General features: G+C 40.1%; 1 protein-coding gene across 2 annotated transcripts in view; it reads left to right on the top strand.

Moving 5' to 3' along the window:
- The window catches only part of FBXO22 (F-box protein 22), a 29177-nt gene extending 14615 nt beyond the window's left edge, over nucleotides 1–14562 (top strand). Inside the window, exons 5-6 of one of the 2 annotated variants that reach the window (XM_017518218.2) lie at nucleotides 10335–10500; nucleotides 13132–14562. In XM_017518218.2, the coding sequence (XP_017373707.1) occupies nucleotides 10335–10500; nucleotides 13132–13549 (584 nt within the window). In that variant the 3' untranslated portion in view covers nucleotides 13550–14562. The remainder of the gene's footprint in view (nucleotides 1–10334; nucleotides 10501–13131) is intronic. The other variant, XM_017518217.2, reaches the window with a different exon arrangement.
- Nucleotides 14563–15083: the final 521 nt, after the last annotated feature.

Genomic DNA, 15083 nt, shown 5'->3' with positions numbered 1-15083 from the left:
ATAATGAAATACTATTCAGCCATAGAGAAGAATTTGCACCAGCATGGATGAACCTGGAGGGTGTTAAGTGAAATAAGCCAGGCCCAGAAAGACAAATAGTGCATGATCTCACTCGTGTGGAATCTAAAAAAGTTGCTCTCATAGAAATATAGAGTTGAATGGCAGTTACCAGGGTGGTTGGGAGGGGGTTTGGGGAGATGATGGTCAAAGGATACAAAATTCATTTTGGAGGAGTAAGTTCTAGAGGTCTGTTGTACAAAATGGAGACTATAGTCAGTGACCATGCAGTCTCTTTTTTTTTTTTTTTTTTTTTTTTTCAGAAAAGGGTCTCACTTTGTCACCCAAGCTGGAGTGCAGTGGCTTGATCTCAGCTCACTTCAACCTCCACTTCCTGGGTTCAAGTGATTGTCATGTCTCAGACTCCCGAGTAGCTGGGACTACAGGCTATGTGCACCACTATGCCTGGCTAATTTTTTTTTTTCTGTCTTTTATTAGAGATGGGGTTTCACAATGTTAGCCAGGCTGGTCTCAAACTCCTGGCTTCAAGTGGTCTGCCTGCCTCGGCCTCCCAAAGTGCTGGGATTACAGGTGTGATACACCATGCCTGGCCCATATATTTTTTTCTTGAAGAATGCTGAGAGAGTGACTGTTACCTCAAAAGTGGTAACTATATGAGGTAATGTATATGTTAATTAGTTAGATTTAACCCTTCCTCGATGTATATGTACTTAAAAACATCATGTTATACATTGATAAATACATACAATTTTATTTGTCAGTTAAAAAAATAAAGAAATAGAAGGTAGTCAACCTTAAAAAAAAAAAGATTGCAGGCTTGTAGCTGCCCTAGTTCTGCTACTTTCTGGCTCTCCAATTAGGGCAAGCTTTTAAATTTTTCTAAACCTCCATTTTTCTCATCTATAAAGTGGAAACAACTAACACTGAATTCACAGAATTGTGAAGATTAAATGAAATGACTTCTATAAAGCGCTTAGCAACAGGAGATGTAGCTAGATGGTAGTGTTGGTCTCTACGCAGGCAGGCTTTACTGTGTGAAGCGTGGACCCTCCTCCATCTGTAGTGCGGCCTTGTATTGTGGCAGGGAATGGACTAGAGGGAGGATTGATAAGTAGCTCAGGAAGGGACATTAGGTGAAAGGGAGTTGAAGTGTCAGTTAATGATGGCCAGTGTTTATGGAGCTACTGTATGCCAGGTGCTGTGCTGCGCTGCACGTCTCACCTTCACCACAGCTTTGCCACATACAGGTAGAATTATTTATGGAATATTTTCGATGAGGAAACTGAACTTTAATGGCAGTAGAGAGTTAAGGCTCTTAGGGTATGTAAATAGCAGAGTTAGCAGAAATGTTAAAGCTATCCTAAATTAAGAATGCCAAACCTCCTTTGGAAAGAGGTCAGATAGTGCCTTTAAAATTGACCCTTTGTTAAGTGTAAAGGCAAAATGAATTTTAGGAGCAAATGTGCTATGTACTGACCTTATGTGATCTTGTCATAACATAATGAGACTTGATATTGGTAGGCTAGCTGGAGCTAACAAAGTTCAGCAAACTAGATGTTTTTCAGAGTTGGTCAGGGGGTTAGAAAATAGTAGGTCTGAAACTCAAAGGAATGGCTGTGGTCAGACATGTTGGTTTGAGAGCCATTTGCATGTTGCCTGGCAGTCTGTCTGTAAAAGCATCAAATGCCTTTGAAGGCCTTGGAGTAAGCCAGTCCAGGGCAACTTAGCCCAGATTCTGGAAAGATTTACAGCAGCAAATTTAGTATAAGGAAGGAAGAAGATGACAAATTTATTGCTGTTGATGAGATGGCCGTCTATATTCAGTTGGCTCATAACGTAGAAATCCTACATTCGTTTTATTCAGGCTGGGTATGGTGGCTCATGCCTGTAATTTCAGTGCTTTGGGAAGCTGAGGCGGCCAGCCTAGAGAATATAGTGAGACCACATTTCTACAAAAAAAAAAACTAAAAAACTAGCCAAGCATGGTGGCATGTACCTGTAGTCCCATCTATCTGGGGGGCTGAGGTTGGAGGATTGCTTGAGCCCAAGAGGCGGAGGTTGCCGTGAGCTGAAATCATGCCACTCTACTGTAGCCTGGGTGACAGAGTGAGACCCTGTGTCAAAAAAAAAAAAATTTTTTTTCAGCATGTTAAAGGTGTGATAACTGGATGCAGATTCTGCCTCAGTGACATTCCAGAAAAGGTATGAAGGATACTTGTATGGTCATGTGTTGCTCAATGAAGGAGATGAGTTCTGAGAAATGCATCTTTAGGCGATGTTGTTGTTATGCGAACGTCATAGTACTTACGCAGACCTAGATGTACAGCCTACTATACACATGGGCTGTACGGTTTAGCCTGTTGCCTCTAGGCTACAAACCTGGACAGGATGTTACTGTACTGAATACTGTAGGCAGTTGTAATACATGGTATGTATTGGTGCATCTGAACATATCTAAACATTAAAAAGACACAGTGAAAACATGATATGAAAGACAGTATACCTCTCTAGGGTACTTAACATGAATGAGATTTGCAAGACTAAAAAGTTGGTCTGGGTGAGTCAGTGAGTGGTGAGTGAATATAAAGGCCTAGCCCTGTATAGCCTTGTAGAGTATAGTTTATAAACACTGTACGCTCAGACTACACTAAATTAATTAAAACATTTTTGTTTGGCCAGGCGCAGTGGCTCAAGCCTGTAATCCTAGCACTTTGGGAGGCCGAGGTAGGTGGATCACTTGAGGTCAGGAGTTTGAGACCAGCCTGGCCAACATGGTAAAACCCCATCTCTACTAAAAATACAAAAATTAGCCAGGTGTGGTGGCACATGCTTGTAGTCCCAGCTACTTCGGAGGCTGAGGCGGGAGAATTGCTTGAACCCGGGAGGTGGAGGTGTTGATAAGCCAAGATCACGCCATTGCACTCCAGCCTGGGTGACAGCGAGGCTCTGTCTCAAAAAAAAAAAAAAAAAAATTCTTCAATATTAAATTAACCTTAGCCTACTGTAACTTTTTTACTTTTTAAATTTTTTTTTTTTAGCTCTTAAACTCTTCTGTAATAACCCTTAGCTTAAAACACAAACACATTGTACAGCTAGATAAAAAGTTTTCTTATATCTTTATTTTTTTTTAACTTTTTAAGCTTTTTGTTAAAAACTAAGACATAAACACACACATTAGCCTAGGCCTGTACAGGGTCAAGACCATCAGTATCACTGTCTTCCACCACTGCACCTCATCCCACTGGAAGGTCTTCGGGGCAGTAATACACATGGAACGGTCATCTCCTATGACAACAGTGCCTTCTTCTGGAATGCCTTCTGAAGGACCCTGCCTGAGGCTGTTTTATAGTTAACTTTTTTTTAAATTAGTAGGAGGAGTAATCTCTAAAATCACAATAAAAAGTATAGGATAGTAAATCATAAGCCCGTAACATAGTCATTCATTGTCATCAAGCATGATGCATTGTACGTGACTGTATGTGCTATACTTTTATACGCCTGGCACTGCAGTAGGCTTGTTGACAACAGCATCACCACAGACATTTGAGTAATGCATTGTGCTACACACTAGACAGTAGGAATTTTGTAGCTCTATTAATCTTCTGGCACCACTGTTATATATGCTTACTGTGCGCGTCACTACGCCTGGCTGTCCTTAACTGAAGTGTTATGTGGTGCCTGACTGTATCATAACCCAGTGAGCATGTGAGGTGTGCTGTGAGAGCAGAATGGGTCGATTGCTGTAGGGTTTCTGCCAGTGGGAGGGATCAAGGGCAGGTGGTATTTAAGCCCTTGAAGGATGGGAAGCATATGAGAGAGACAGATGAGTAATATCACTGGCTAAGGGGATACGGAAACACGGGCACAGAGCCAGGAAATCCCAGAGCATGTTGGAGAAACAGTAATCGTTTTGAAAGCAAAGGGTATGTGCAAGAAGATCATAGGAACAAAGGGTGGGGTGCAGTGAGGCCAGGCTAAAGAGTCTGAGCTTAGTTCCTGTACATAGTAAATGATAGCTGTTACTCAGATGTCATTAAACAGAGGTGAATGTGGCCCTCCTTTGTGGGGAGACACTGGAAACGGGAGACCACTTAGGAGTTTTCTGCAAGAGTCCAGGCAAGAAATAACACTAGGGCATGAGGAGTAGGGAATGAATTGGAGGAAATTAACAAATGATTAAATGTGAAAGAAGGGAAACTGGGGCCTCAGTAATTACTTTTGAGTTTTGATCCTAGGAGACAGGGTGATGGTGCAGAGACCAGAAATGTGAACACTGGGACAGGAGGAGCAGGATTGAGAGAAGAAATTGGGAAAAATCAAACCCTATTAGAGATGCTTGTTTTGCCTTGTGATTCAGTGCTGCCGGTAAAGGTCATATGGCCAAACTTTCTGTGTGCTGCCTTTTTTGACCAGAGAGGTGACATGGCTCTTCCCTGGGCAGTACTCTGTCTTCTGTTCCCCGCCCCCCCACCTCCTGAGCTTCCTGGGAATCTTTGATGAGGCCCTGATATAGCACTGGTTGAAGCTAGGACCCTAATTTTGTTAGTTTATGAGAAAGAGCCAAAATCTTGAGCAGGAGACCCCCTTTTATGATAAAATTATTGTATTTGTTAGATCATGTTTGCATTATAGTGCCAAGTATAGGAAGGAGAAAACTGGAAGGAAAAACAACCCCAAAATTATTGTGCTTGTGAAGCTTTCTTATCGGTGTCCTTTCCTGAGCTGCTTGATGTCAGCGGTTTTGGCTTATTCAAAGGCATCATTTTCTTCTGAAATTGAAGCTTTTCCCAGCGTAAAATGGCCATCTCCATTGTTTCACTTGCTATCTTGTGTCCTAATTTTAGGTATACTTGGCCTTCCATATCCATGGGTTCTGCATTCATGGATTCAGCTGACCACAGATCAAAAATATTTGAGGGAAGTGCAGCAGGAAGCCAGGTTTCTAAACACAGGAGTGACAAAATTTGATAGATCTTTTGAAAATACCACTCTTGCTATGGTGTGGTGATCATTTTAGAGTACAAGAGTGGATACAGGACTAGCTTAATTTAGCCATTCAATAGTGTATATATATTTCAAAACACCGTGTTGTACATGAGAAATACATGCCTTAAAAATTTTTCAGTTAAAATACTTTTTAAAAAAAAGTAGCTGCAGGAGAAACAGGCTGTTGTAGTGGTTAAGGAAAGGAGACTGCCGCTTGGAGCAGGGCAGTGGTGCGTGGAGTTGAAGAAAAGAGGTTGGATTCAAGATGAAGTTTGGGGCTGAATGGACAGGATGTGGTTGGTGACTGATGAGATGTTGGGTGTTGAGAATGAGGGAGGTGGCAGCGGTGTCATGGGTTTGTGGCTAGTGCAGCTGTATAGTACATTGACTAATGAATTTTGAAAGTATCAAATCGTCACACTTTTAAGGAGTAAAACACTACATAACACGTTGTTACAGGCATTAAATAAGTTAATTTCTATAACGTACTTAGAACAGTGTTCTTTACTAAAGTGTTTGTTAAGAGATTGGTAATCTGGTGATGTAGCTTGTAGATTGTTCAGGTTCTTTCTGCTCCCTGCTTTTTGATCCTTTAATTACTCCTCTTGAATTCTGCCAGCCACCAAGAGGGGTAAAAATGCAACTTTCATGACTTAAGTCAGATTCCAAAAAAATTTGAAGTAGGGCAAAGTTTTAAAGTTACCTGCAGACGTCATAGAGAATCTTGAGGGGTCATGGCAATACCAGATGTGAAGCAGAGAGAATTAGTACTGAAGCACAAGGGATTGAACTTGTTCTGCTTGAAAGTTGCCCAGCCCTTGAGAAAGCAGAAGTGGCAGGAAGGTAGTGTTAAAGAAAAAGTGATGCAGACACTTTTTAAAGAGACCACTGTGACGGGGTTTTGCACTGGGGACAGAGATCAGGCTCAACTCCAGATGCACCAACCACAGGTGGGGATTTATAGCCAGGGAGGAGAGTGGGGGGTTGGTGGATGAAAAATTCCTAGTAATTCTGGTAATTCTTTGCTAAATGTACCTAACAGGATTATTACTGGAAAGAACAGTTTCATACTATTCCAAAACTAAAGACATCTCTTGGTAGACACCTGCAGTAGTTAACTTGAATACTAGTTACCAGTCTTACATGGCAGGTCAATCTATTGTTCCCTGAGGTTACATTTCGTAACCAGCTTATCATCTTGAAAGGTTCACCAGGAGGTTACACTGTTTAAAGTGCCTTATAAATACTGTTATGGAATTGTTTTTGATAGTTGTGGTGAGTCCCTGTTAATGTATCAACTTTTGGAAAATTCTAGAATAAAATCTGTAGTCAGATGCTATGGCAGGTGGCCCAGAACATTGGGTCCTTGATGACCCTTTACCTATGAATTGGGGGGAACCCAGAACCTTTCAGGAAAAATTGGCACTGCTCCTTTCTCTTCCCTCCTATCATAGGCCTTTAAATTTTGAGTGGCAAGGAGTTGGAGTTGTACCTTCCCTCTGTGACCTTCTGGTAGCAGCAGGTAGTCCGTGGGTTCAATGCAGAGCCATCTGCTCTGTCAGGCAGCCAGCCTTGGCTAAGGTGGGTTTGTTCACTAGATTGGGGTAGGGGAAAGTAATTCCACTTTCTGGGGTTTGTGGGGAGGGGGATGTGTTCATTCGCTGAGAGTAAACCCACTGGAGAAGATGTTGAAAGAACACCACTGGAGAAGATGGTTTTAACCAAAATGTGTGACTGAGGCAAGAATCTCGATCATTTGAGGTTTACTGAGCCAGAGGTTGAGGGTGTATCCAGGAAAAACAGTAGTCACAAATGAGTGGCCATGTACTCTGAAAAGGCTTTCAATACATGTTTTTAAAGGAGGGAAGGAAGGATGGGGAAGGATAGGCCTGAGGTGAATGGTTACATTCCTGTGAGACTTTAGTCCAGTAAATTTACATTTTACAGAGGATAAGGTGAACCTTTTGAAGAAAGGAAGAACCAGTTATGGGTCTCAGAGTAGGTGGATGAATTACTGATCTCATCTTGTTTTTGTGCAGCATCTGGGAATTTAAGCTTGTAATGGACGTTATCAGTGTGAAATTGAACAGATTGCAGACCTAAAGTTGCAATTGGCATGTCCTTGTTTTATGGGATGATGTACATCTTAAAGGTTTTGAGGCCAGCAAAGATTTTCCTTATGAACGACTTGTGGAAACAGTCATCTGGAGATGCCTAAAGCCTTTTGCCTTTCCTGGCAGGGTGGTGGGAGTGTGTGGGGTAAGTCTGGCTAATGTAGAATGCAACAAGACAGGGTTGTGAAGTAGCAGCTGTTAATTTGGGGAGAGGATGGGGCTTCACTTGACTCAGCCTCTAGGCTTAACTTTCCCTTTGGCATAAGGAGTTTGGAGGTCCCGAGATTTTTTTATTTTCCTTTACATTGGGTATGTGTTTGTTAAATGAGTGGGCGTCGTACTTTAGAATATTCAGATAAGATGTTGAGTAGACAATTGTAAAAGAGCATCGAGAGCTTAGAAAACAGTAGGAAAGGTTGAGATCTAGAAGTCACAAGGTTTCTAAAACCTAAAGCCCTCAGTGTCAGGAGATGTGTGTGGGTTTTAATGTGGAGTTTGTCATTATATTGTCCTGGGGTAGTGAGTTCTCTGTCATTGGCAGTCATTGTTTGTAAAATAAAACTAGGCTGTTGATCTCACAGGCCTCTTCTAACTCTGAAAATTTGTTCTAAAGAAGAAAATATATTCTCTCAAAATTTTGTGGGCTAGTCTATAGGAAAAAAAAAGATCCTTTAGTAATGGTTTGGGGTATATGATGTCGTGAAAGTAATATTCTTTTTACTGTCCAAGTCAGTAATTTACTGTGTAGAGAATTGGAAATAGACCAGAGGCAGTTTCCTAGAATAGGTCATTATTTGGTGTTAGCAATTGGTCGTTCATGAATCTGCAAACCCTTTGTTTCCTTAAGGTAACTCCCTTAGGTCTGTCAAGGTAGAAGTCATGTGGTCAAATCAGATGGAAACACAAGTGTGTTAGGTATTGGATTCATTTTTCTGTCCCCAAGGCACCTCTGTTTTGGTAATGCTGGCAGAAGACATACATGCAGCCAACGATCATATGAACAAAAGCTCTACATCACTGATTAATAGAGAAATGCAAATCAAAACCACAATGCGATTCCATCCTACACTAGTCAGAATGGCTAGTAAGAAGTCAAACAATAACAGATGCTGGCTAGTTTGTGGAGAAAAAGAAACACTTAAACACTGCTGGTGGAAGTGTAAATTAGTTTAGCCATTGTGGAAGACAATGTGGTGATTCCTCAAAGACCTAAAGACAGAAATACCATTCGACCCAGCAGTCCCATTACTGGGTATACAGCTAGTGCTCAACTTATGACCACGATTGGGACTGGCAGGCCGGTCGTAACACGATTTGGTCGTAAGTTGAGTAGGCTATATGTACAGTTGAAATGGTACACGCGGAGATGGTAGTGCTGCTGGAAGCTGGTCCGCACTGTCGTACGCCCAGCTGGGCAACGTTTGCGCTGCCAGACGCGGAGCAGTCGTGGCTAGCGATTGTGGTCGTAAAGTCGAATGGTCGTAAGTTGCATAGGTCGTAAGTCGATCAATCAATTCCTGTATACTCAAAGGAATATAAATTATTCTGTTATAAAGACACATGCACATGTATGTTCATTGCAACACTATTCACAATAGCAAAGACATGGAATCAACCTGAATGCCCATCAGTGATAAACTGGATAAAGAAAAATCGTACATTTATACCATGGAATACCATGCAGCCATAAAAAAAGAATGAGATCATGTCTTTTGCAGGGACACGAATGGAGCTGGAGGCCATTATCATTAGCAAACCTACACAGAGACAGAAAAGCAAATACTGCATGTTTTCACTTATATGTGGGAGCTAAATGATGAAAATACATGATCACAAAGAGGAGCACAACAGACACTGGGGCCTACCAGAGGGTGGAGGGTGGGAGGAGGGAGAGGATCAAGAAAAATAACTAATGGATACTGGGCTTATTACCTGGGTGATGAAATACTTTGCACAGCAAATCCCCATGATATACATTTGCCTGTGTAACAAACGACATGTACATGTATCCCTGAACTTAAAAGTTAAAAAAAAAATCAAATTGATAGTCTGTAAATAAGCTGCCAGAGGCTCCTGTGAAACCTGGGAGCTGTGGCCAGAGCTGGTAGGCTGTCTCTGTTACACTCTGCCGCCTCCTAGTGGTAGCAGCTTTTAGTCCTTGTCACAGAATTGAACACTTTCCTGCTTTGGAAGGAACTTTTAAAGGCTAATTCACCTTTACTCCCACTGGCTTCCCTGGAGGAGGTGAATAAAGCCTGTATTTCAGTGATGTAGTAGTTTCCTGAGGCCACTGTAACAAAGTTGCCCAAATTTGGTGGCCTAAAACCAGAAATTTATTCTGCACAGTTCAGGAGGCCAGAAGTCTGAAATGGAGATAGCAGTAAGGGTAGTGCTACCTTGGAAGGCTCTAGAGGAGAGTCTGTTCTTTTTCTTTCTCTGCCGCTCCCGTTTCTGCCTCTGTGGTCACACTGCCATTTCTTCTCTGTCTCTCCGTTGTTAATCTTTGATTATGAGGACACTGTCATTGGATTTAGGGCCCATCTGGATAAGCCAGATGATTTCATTGCAAGATCCTTACTGAGTAACATAGTGAGACCCCATCTCTACAAAAAAAAAAAAAAAAAAAATTAAAAAATATCCTTAATTACATCTGCAAAAATCCTTTTTCCAAATAAGCCTACATGTCTAGGTTTCAGAGATTTGATATGGATATACCTTTTGGAGGGGCAGGGGGCACTATTCACCACACTATAGGTGGTTAGCACCTTTTGTCTCCTTTAAAAAAAAAAAAAAATCTTTAAATTCTCACTGTTGCTACCCCAGCTCTGTGTAAACCAGTGTCCCCTTTTGTTCCTGACCGGGAGGCCCCGTGCACCTTGGTTCACCAAGGGTTGCTGCTCAGTACATGGCTGCTTTATTATTTGTGTTGATTGTAGTATTTCTTAATACAAATAGCCATTTAGTTTTTTTAATAGAAAAAAATTGTAATTAAGATTTTGCATAATGTTTCTAAAGAATGGAAAACTTGATAAGATCGAAGAAGATGTAAAATAAGATTTTAAAAATGTAAAAAAATAGAAAACTTGATAGCTTAAGCCACTAAATTGCCCTTAACAAGGAGCACAAGTCATTAACAGTAACATTTCATTTTGCAACATGTATAAAATAATTTCTGTTTTAAGGCTGTCTTTAACTGTTGCTCTTGTTTCTCTGCAGGTCTTTTAGACAACCCTGAACTTCGTGTGGTCCTTGTCTTTGGTTATAATTGCTGTAAGGTGGGAGCCAATAATTTTCTGCAGCAAGTAGTCAGCACTTTCAGTGATATGAATATCATCTTGGCTGGAGGCCAGGTGGACAACCTGTCATCACTGACTTCTGAAAAGTATGTCTTGTGTGCTTCTGATTTCCTCTGCGAATGAAGGGACATGGTCTCAGGTTTTGTCACTGTGGGGTTCACAATTTAAAAAACATGTTTAAAGAATTGTTAAGATAATAGTTTATTCCATTTTGCAGTAGACATTGGCTGTGGGGCTTACTCAACATAATTCTGCTTATGGTTGGAGAATTACATTTTTAGATACATTGTCCTTTAAGAACTTCTTAGTTGGACTCACATTCTCCCTAAAATTGATGTTGCCATTGCCTGTTGATCTTTCCTGTGACAGGTGTGGTACTCTGTGTGACCTCGATATGTCACTTCCTCTCTCGTTTCCTCCTTTAGAGGAAACACATGGTTAAAGTGTATCTTCATGGCAGAACTTCTCAGAGCCTTTAATATGCTCCATGCTTTGGAAATCTGGCAGGGGAATAGTATTACCTGTGACAGTTCCCATGCAGGTCCTACTGATTTTTGGAAATTCTGTATTAGATCTTTTGAAAGGCTTTTTCAAGATCAAAAATTGTGGATCTTTGATTTTTGTTACTAAGGCTTTTGCTTTCAAAGATAAAAATATTTGCTCTTCTGTCTTGGAAGCCATTACTTCCTTTCCATCTTGCATGAAAGTGCATACCATTTTGAGTTTGAACCAATTAGGTGGACATAAATGTCATTTGTTTCTAGCAGGAAAATGAGACCCTACCCCACCCTCAATGCTCGTAGACACTAGCATTTGTTTCCCACTGTTTAATATTCCCATCCTAGAGTGGCGACATGGGGACAGACTGTTGGAGACCAGTATCTGTAAGAATAACGTAGGCCATCCTAGTTACATTTGCTCTTCTGGTAGTCTCTACCCAGAATAGACCTAGGAAAATAGCTAAAGTTGAGGTCCCTGGACTGCCAGGGAGGAGGAAGAGAGGAAAGCCAAGTTCTTTGAATTCCAGGCAGTAGGATGGCAAACACCAGGTTTCGTGCATACATACACCGAATTCTTGGTGGCTAAGTTATTTCCCCTCTTGCCTAATTTTCCCTGTGTCTTTGCTATTAACTTTTAAATTGTATATCAATAGGGCAATGGTGATTCAACATACAATGTACCTTTGAAATGCAGATATCTCACTCAGACTTATAACATCTGGGGCACTAGCTTGTTAGTGTAGCTGTTTGTATATCATCTGCTTTTTATTCCTAATATGAGAAACACCCCTCCCCCACCATTACTCTTCACATGACCCATTAATTCTAATGTGGTCTTCATATTCTATCAGCAAGTGGGTAAGAGAAACCATTGAGTAAATGGGTGCTCCATTTTAATAAAGTCCAGATAACCCACTGACCCAGGGCCCCAAAAGGAAGGTGAATAATTCTTTGAGGCAAGATTGACAAGTGTATTAACAATTGTGTACCAAAGAGGAAATGTGATAAATGTGATAGTTTTAAAAGCAGCAGAGGACTTCAGAAGATGGATTTTGCCCCTCAGAAACTCATTTTACTACTAGCTAGCCTTATCATCTTAGTCACTTAACCTTTTTTGAGTCTTAGTTTCTCACTAGTCCAGTGAATCTTGCCCATTTTATAGATTCAGATGTTGGAAGCATGATAGAAATGTAACATACTTGTTTCTCCCCTAGTGGATGTTTACTATATTATGCTTTATAACTCTTATCAATGTTGCATTTTCTTTTGTAAGGATAAAATACTTCATTTTTTAATAATAGTAGGCAAATATAAACAGAAAGCATGAGTTTTTAACCATCAAATTAAGCTGAACTCTAGACTCAAAGCAATAAACAAGACAAAAAAAATCATATTTTCTAGTGGACTAGACATAAAGCTAAAACTTGTAGAGTTAATAGGTTTTAAAAATTATCTCTAAGACTGGGCACAGTGGCTCATCCCTGTAATCCCAGAACTTTGGGAGGCTGAGGCAGAAGGATTACTTGAGCCCAGGAGTTTGAGACCAGCCTGAGCAACATAGTGAGATCCAATCTTTACAAAGTATTTACAGATTATCCAGGTGTGGTGACATATATCTGCAGTCCCAGCTACTTGAGAGACTCAGGCAGGGGGATTGCTTTATTCCAGGAGTCTGAGGCTGCAATGAGCTATGATTGTGCCACTGCACGTCAGCCTAGCTGACAGAGAACCTGTCTCTAAAAAATAAAATCACCCTCCATTATTATATTTTTAATATACCCCTTTCAGAATTTGACAGCTGAAGTGGGGGAAAAAGACATTAACAGTGCAAATAATAGCAGAAGGCTTCATTTAATGGATATCTTTGTGTATATTAATAAAATTATAAGGTTCCTTTAAAGGAAGTCAGAAAGTAAGGAAGCTACCTTCTAATAACTGAATATGGGTTTCAGCAATTGTTATGGATGTGCATTGCCCCTTTGTATTTGTGACTGAAAAAAAATGGTGGCTTCTCTTGATCTGCCTTGTGCATTTTTTATGTATTAATTTTAATAACTTTTAACCCTAGTTTACTCACCTGTGAGGGTGTGCCCCAGATTGACCATAGGCTGCTAAAGGCAGCAGCCTCCCATCAGTGAATCAGAAGGATTTTGCTTTTATACTTAAAAATTTTAATGTTCCATGAGATATTGCCACTTTTCTAACTTAATTTTTCAGGAACCCTCTGGATATTGATGCCACTGGTGTGGTTGGACTGTCGTTTAGTGGACACCGAATCCAGAGTGCCACTGTGCTCCTCAGCGAGGACGTCAATGATGAGAAGACTGCTGAGGCTGCAATGCAGCGCCTCAAAGCGGCCAACATTCCAGAGCAGAACACCATTGGCTTCATGTTTGCATGTGTTGGAAGGGGCTTTCAGTATTACAGAGCCAAGGGGAATGTTGAGGCTGATGCATTTAGAAAGTATTTTCCTAGTGTGCCCTTGTTCGGCTTCTTTGGAAATGGAGAAATTGGATGTGATCGCATAGTCACTGGGAACTTTATATTGAGGAAATGTAATGAGGTAAAAGATGATGATCTGTTTCATAGCTATACAACCATAATGGCACTCATACATCTGGGGTCATCTAAATAAAGCCATCTTTAAAGTGGCTTTCATAAAATATAACTTTTGGGTTCTGCCTTTTTGAGAAAATGGAAACTTGGTCTATGTGTATTTCAAACAAAAATAACTTAAGATACATCTGTTTTGTACCTTTGGTTGATGCTCTAAGATCACACGAAGGTAGTTTTTAATACATTAGATGAAGGACAACTTTGGACATAACACAGACTAGGAGTTGAGAGCTTTTGCGTCAGGCACAAGCAGAGTGATTATAGTTTTGCTTGTGTTGCACCAGATCATATACCTGCTGAGTAACTTGACCTTAAATAGTCTTCCTCCATAGGAAGAGCAAAAGGGGATTCATCAGTATGGTAGAGATTTAAGACATTCCCTGAGTACCCCTTGCAATGTTAGGTGATGTCTTTTAGCAGAATGATGAATACCTTTTTTTCTCCTATAGTAAAGGAGAAAAATATATTGATGGCTTGAGAAATTTTTCTCTGCTTTTCAATTTTATGAATTTTTTCAGAAGTTGTGATAATATTACTTTTTACTTGACAAAAATTAAAGAACTATTTTTGTTTTGGTCAGATAAATTGACAAGACTAATCAGTATTTTATTATAAGTAAAACATTTTACTTTTTTCCTTAAAAATCTTTTTTTTTTTTTCATCTAGGGCTACATAGCTAACTGGTAGACCAGAGAATTACATCATCTTATTTTGGTTTTATACCAATAAAACATACCTTGGAACTCATTCAGAAAATGTTTTGCATTTCATTGCTTTTGGTGGATAAACAAAGGAAGTAAACTAATCCTTTATAAATGAAAACCCAGAATAGCTATTTGTCAGCTAGTCATTCCTGTCATATTCCCAGTAGAATGATTTTCAGGTTTGAATTTCTATACAAATATCTAAATAAGAGATGCAGAGAGCACCAATTTTCCCTCAGTATCGATTCTTTCCTTTTCACATAATGATAGAACCTTTGATTTTTCAGTTGGGTTTGCCTCCTAGAATAAAGACTACATTTCCCAATCTCCTGTGCAGGTATGACTGCTCTGGACAGTGGAATGTGAGGGGAAATGATGTGTGTCCTTCAATATGGCATAATCATTTTTTTGCCCCTTTCTCTATCCTGTTGCTTGGAATGTGGATCCGGTAGTGAGCCATCCTGGATCCTGCAGAGGAGGCAACATGCTATTTGGAAGAAAACCACAGAAGGATCTTGGTCCCTGCACAACCTCATTGAAGAAACACCATAATTGGCCTGGACTATCCACCTCCAGACTGTTTTACACGAGAGAAATTAGCATATTCCATCTAATACACTATGATGTAACTAACGTTACTTTTGTTAACAGTCAGTGGTTTGTTCTAACAGGACAGTAGAACACTTGCAAGGTAAGTAAAATCAAATGTATTAACATTATTCCTGCTTTTCCTTTTTAAATCACTTTTATCCCCTTTTTTTAAAACTCAAAAGATTTTTCTCTTGCTATTTATATATGTGTGATAAAAATACTTAGAAGATTCCTTTAATTCATGGTTATTCTAAATCC

This window comes from Cebus imitator, unplaced genomic scaffold (assembly GCF_001604975.1).
Source record: "Cebus imitator isolate Cc_AM_T3 unplaced genomic scaffold, Cebus_imitator-1.0 Scaffold664, whole genome shotgun sequence".
Classification (NCBI taxonomy): Eukaryota; Metazoa; Chordata; class Mammalia; order Primates; family Cebidae; genus Cebus; species Cebus imitator.
Note: the sequence above shows the minus strand (reverse complement) of the source record. Positions and strands in the feature narration are given on the sequence as shown.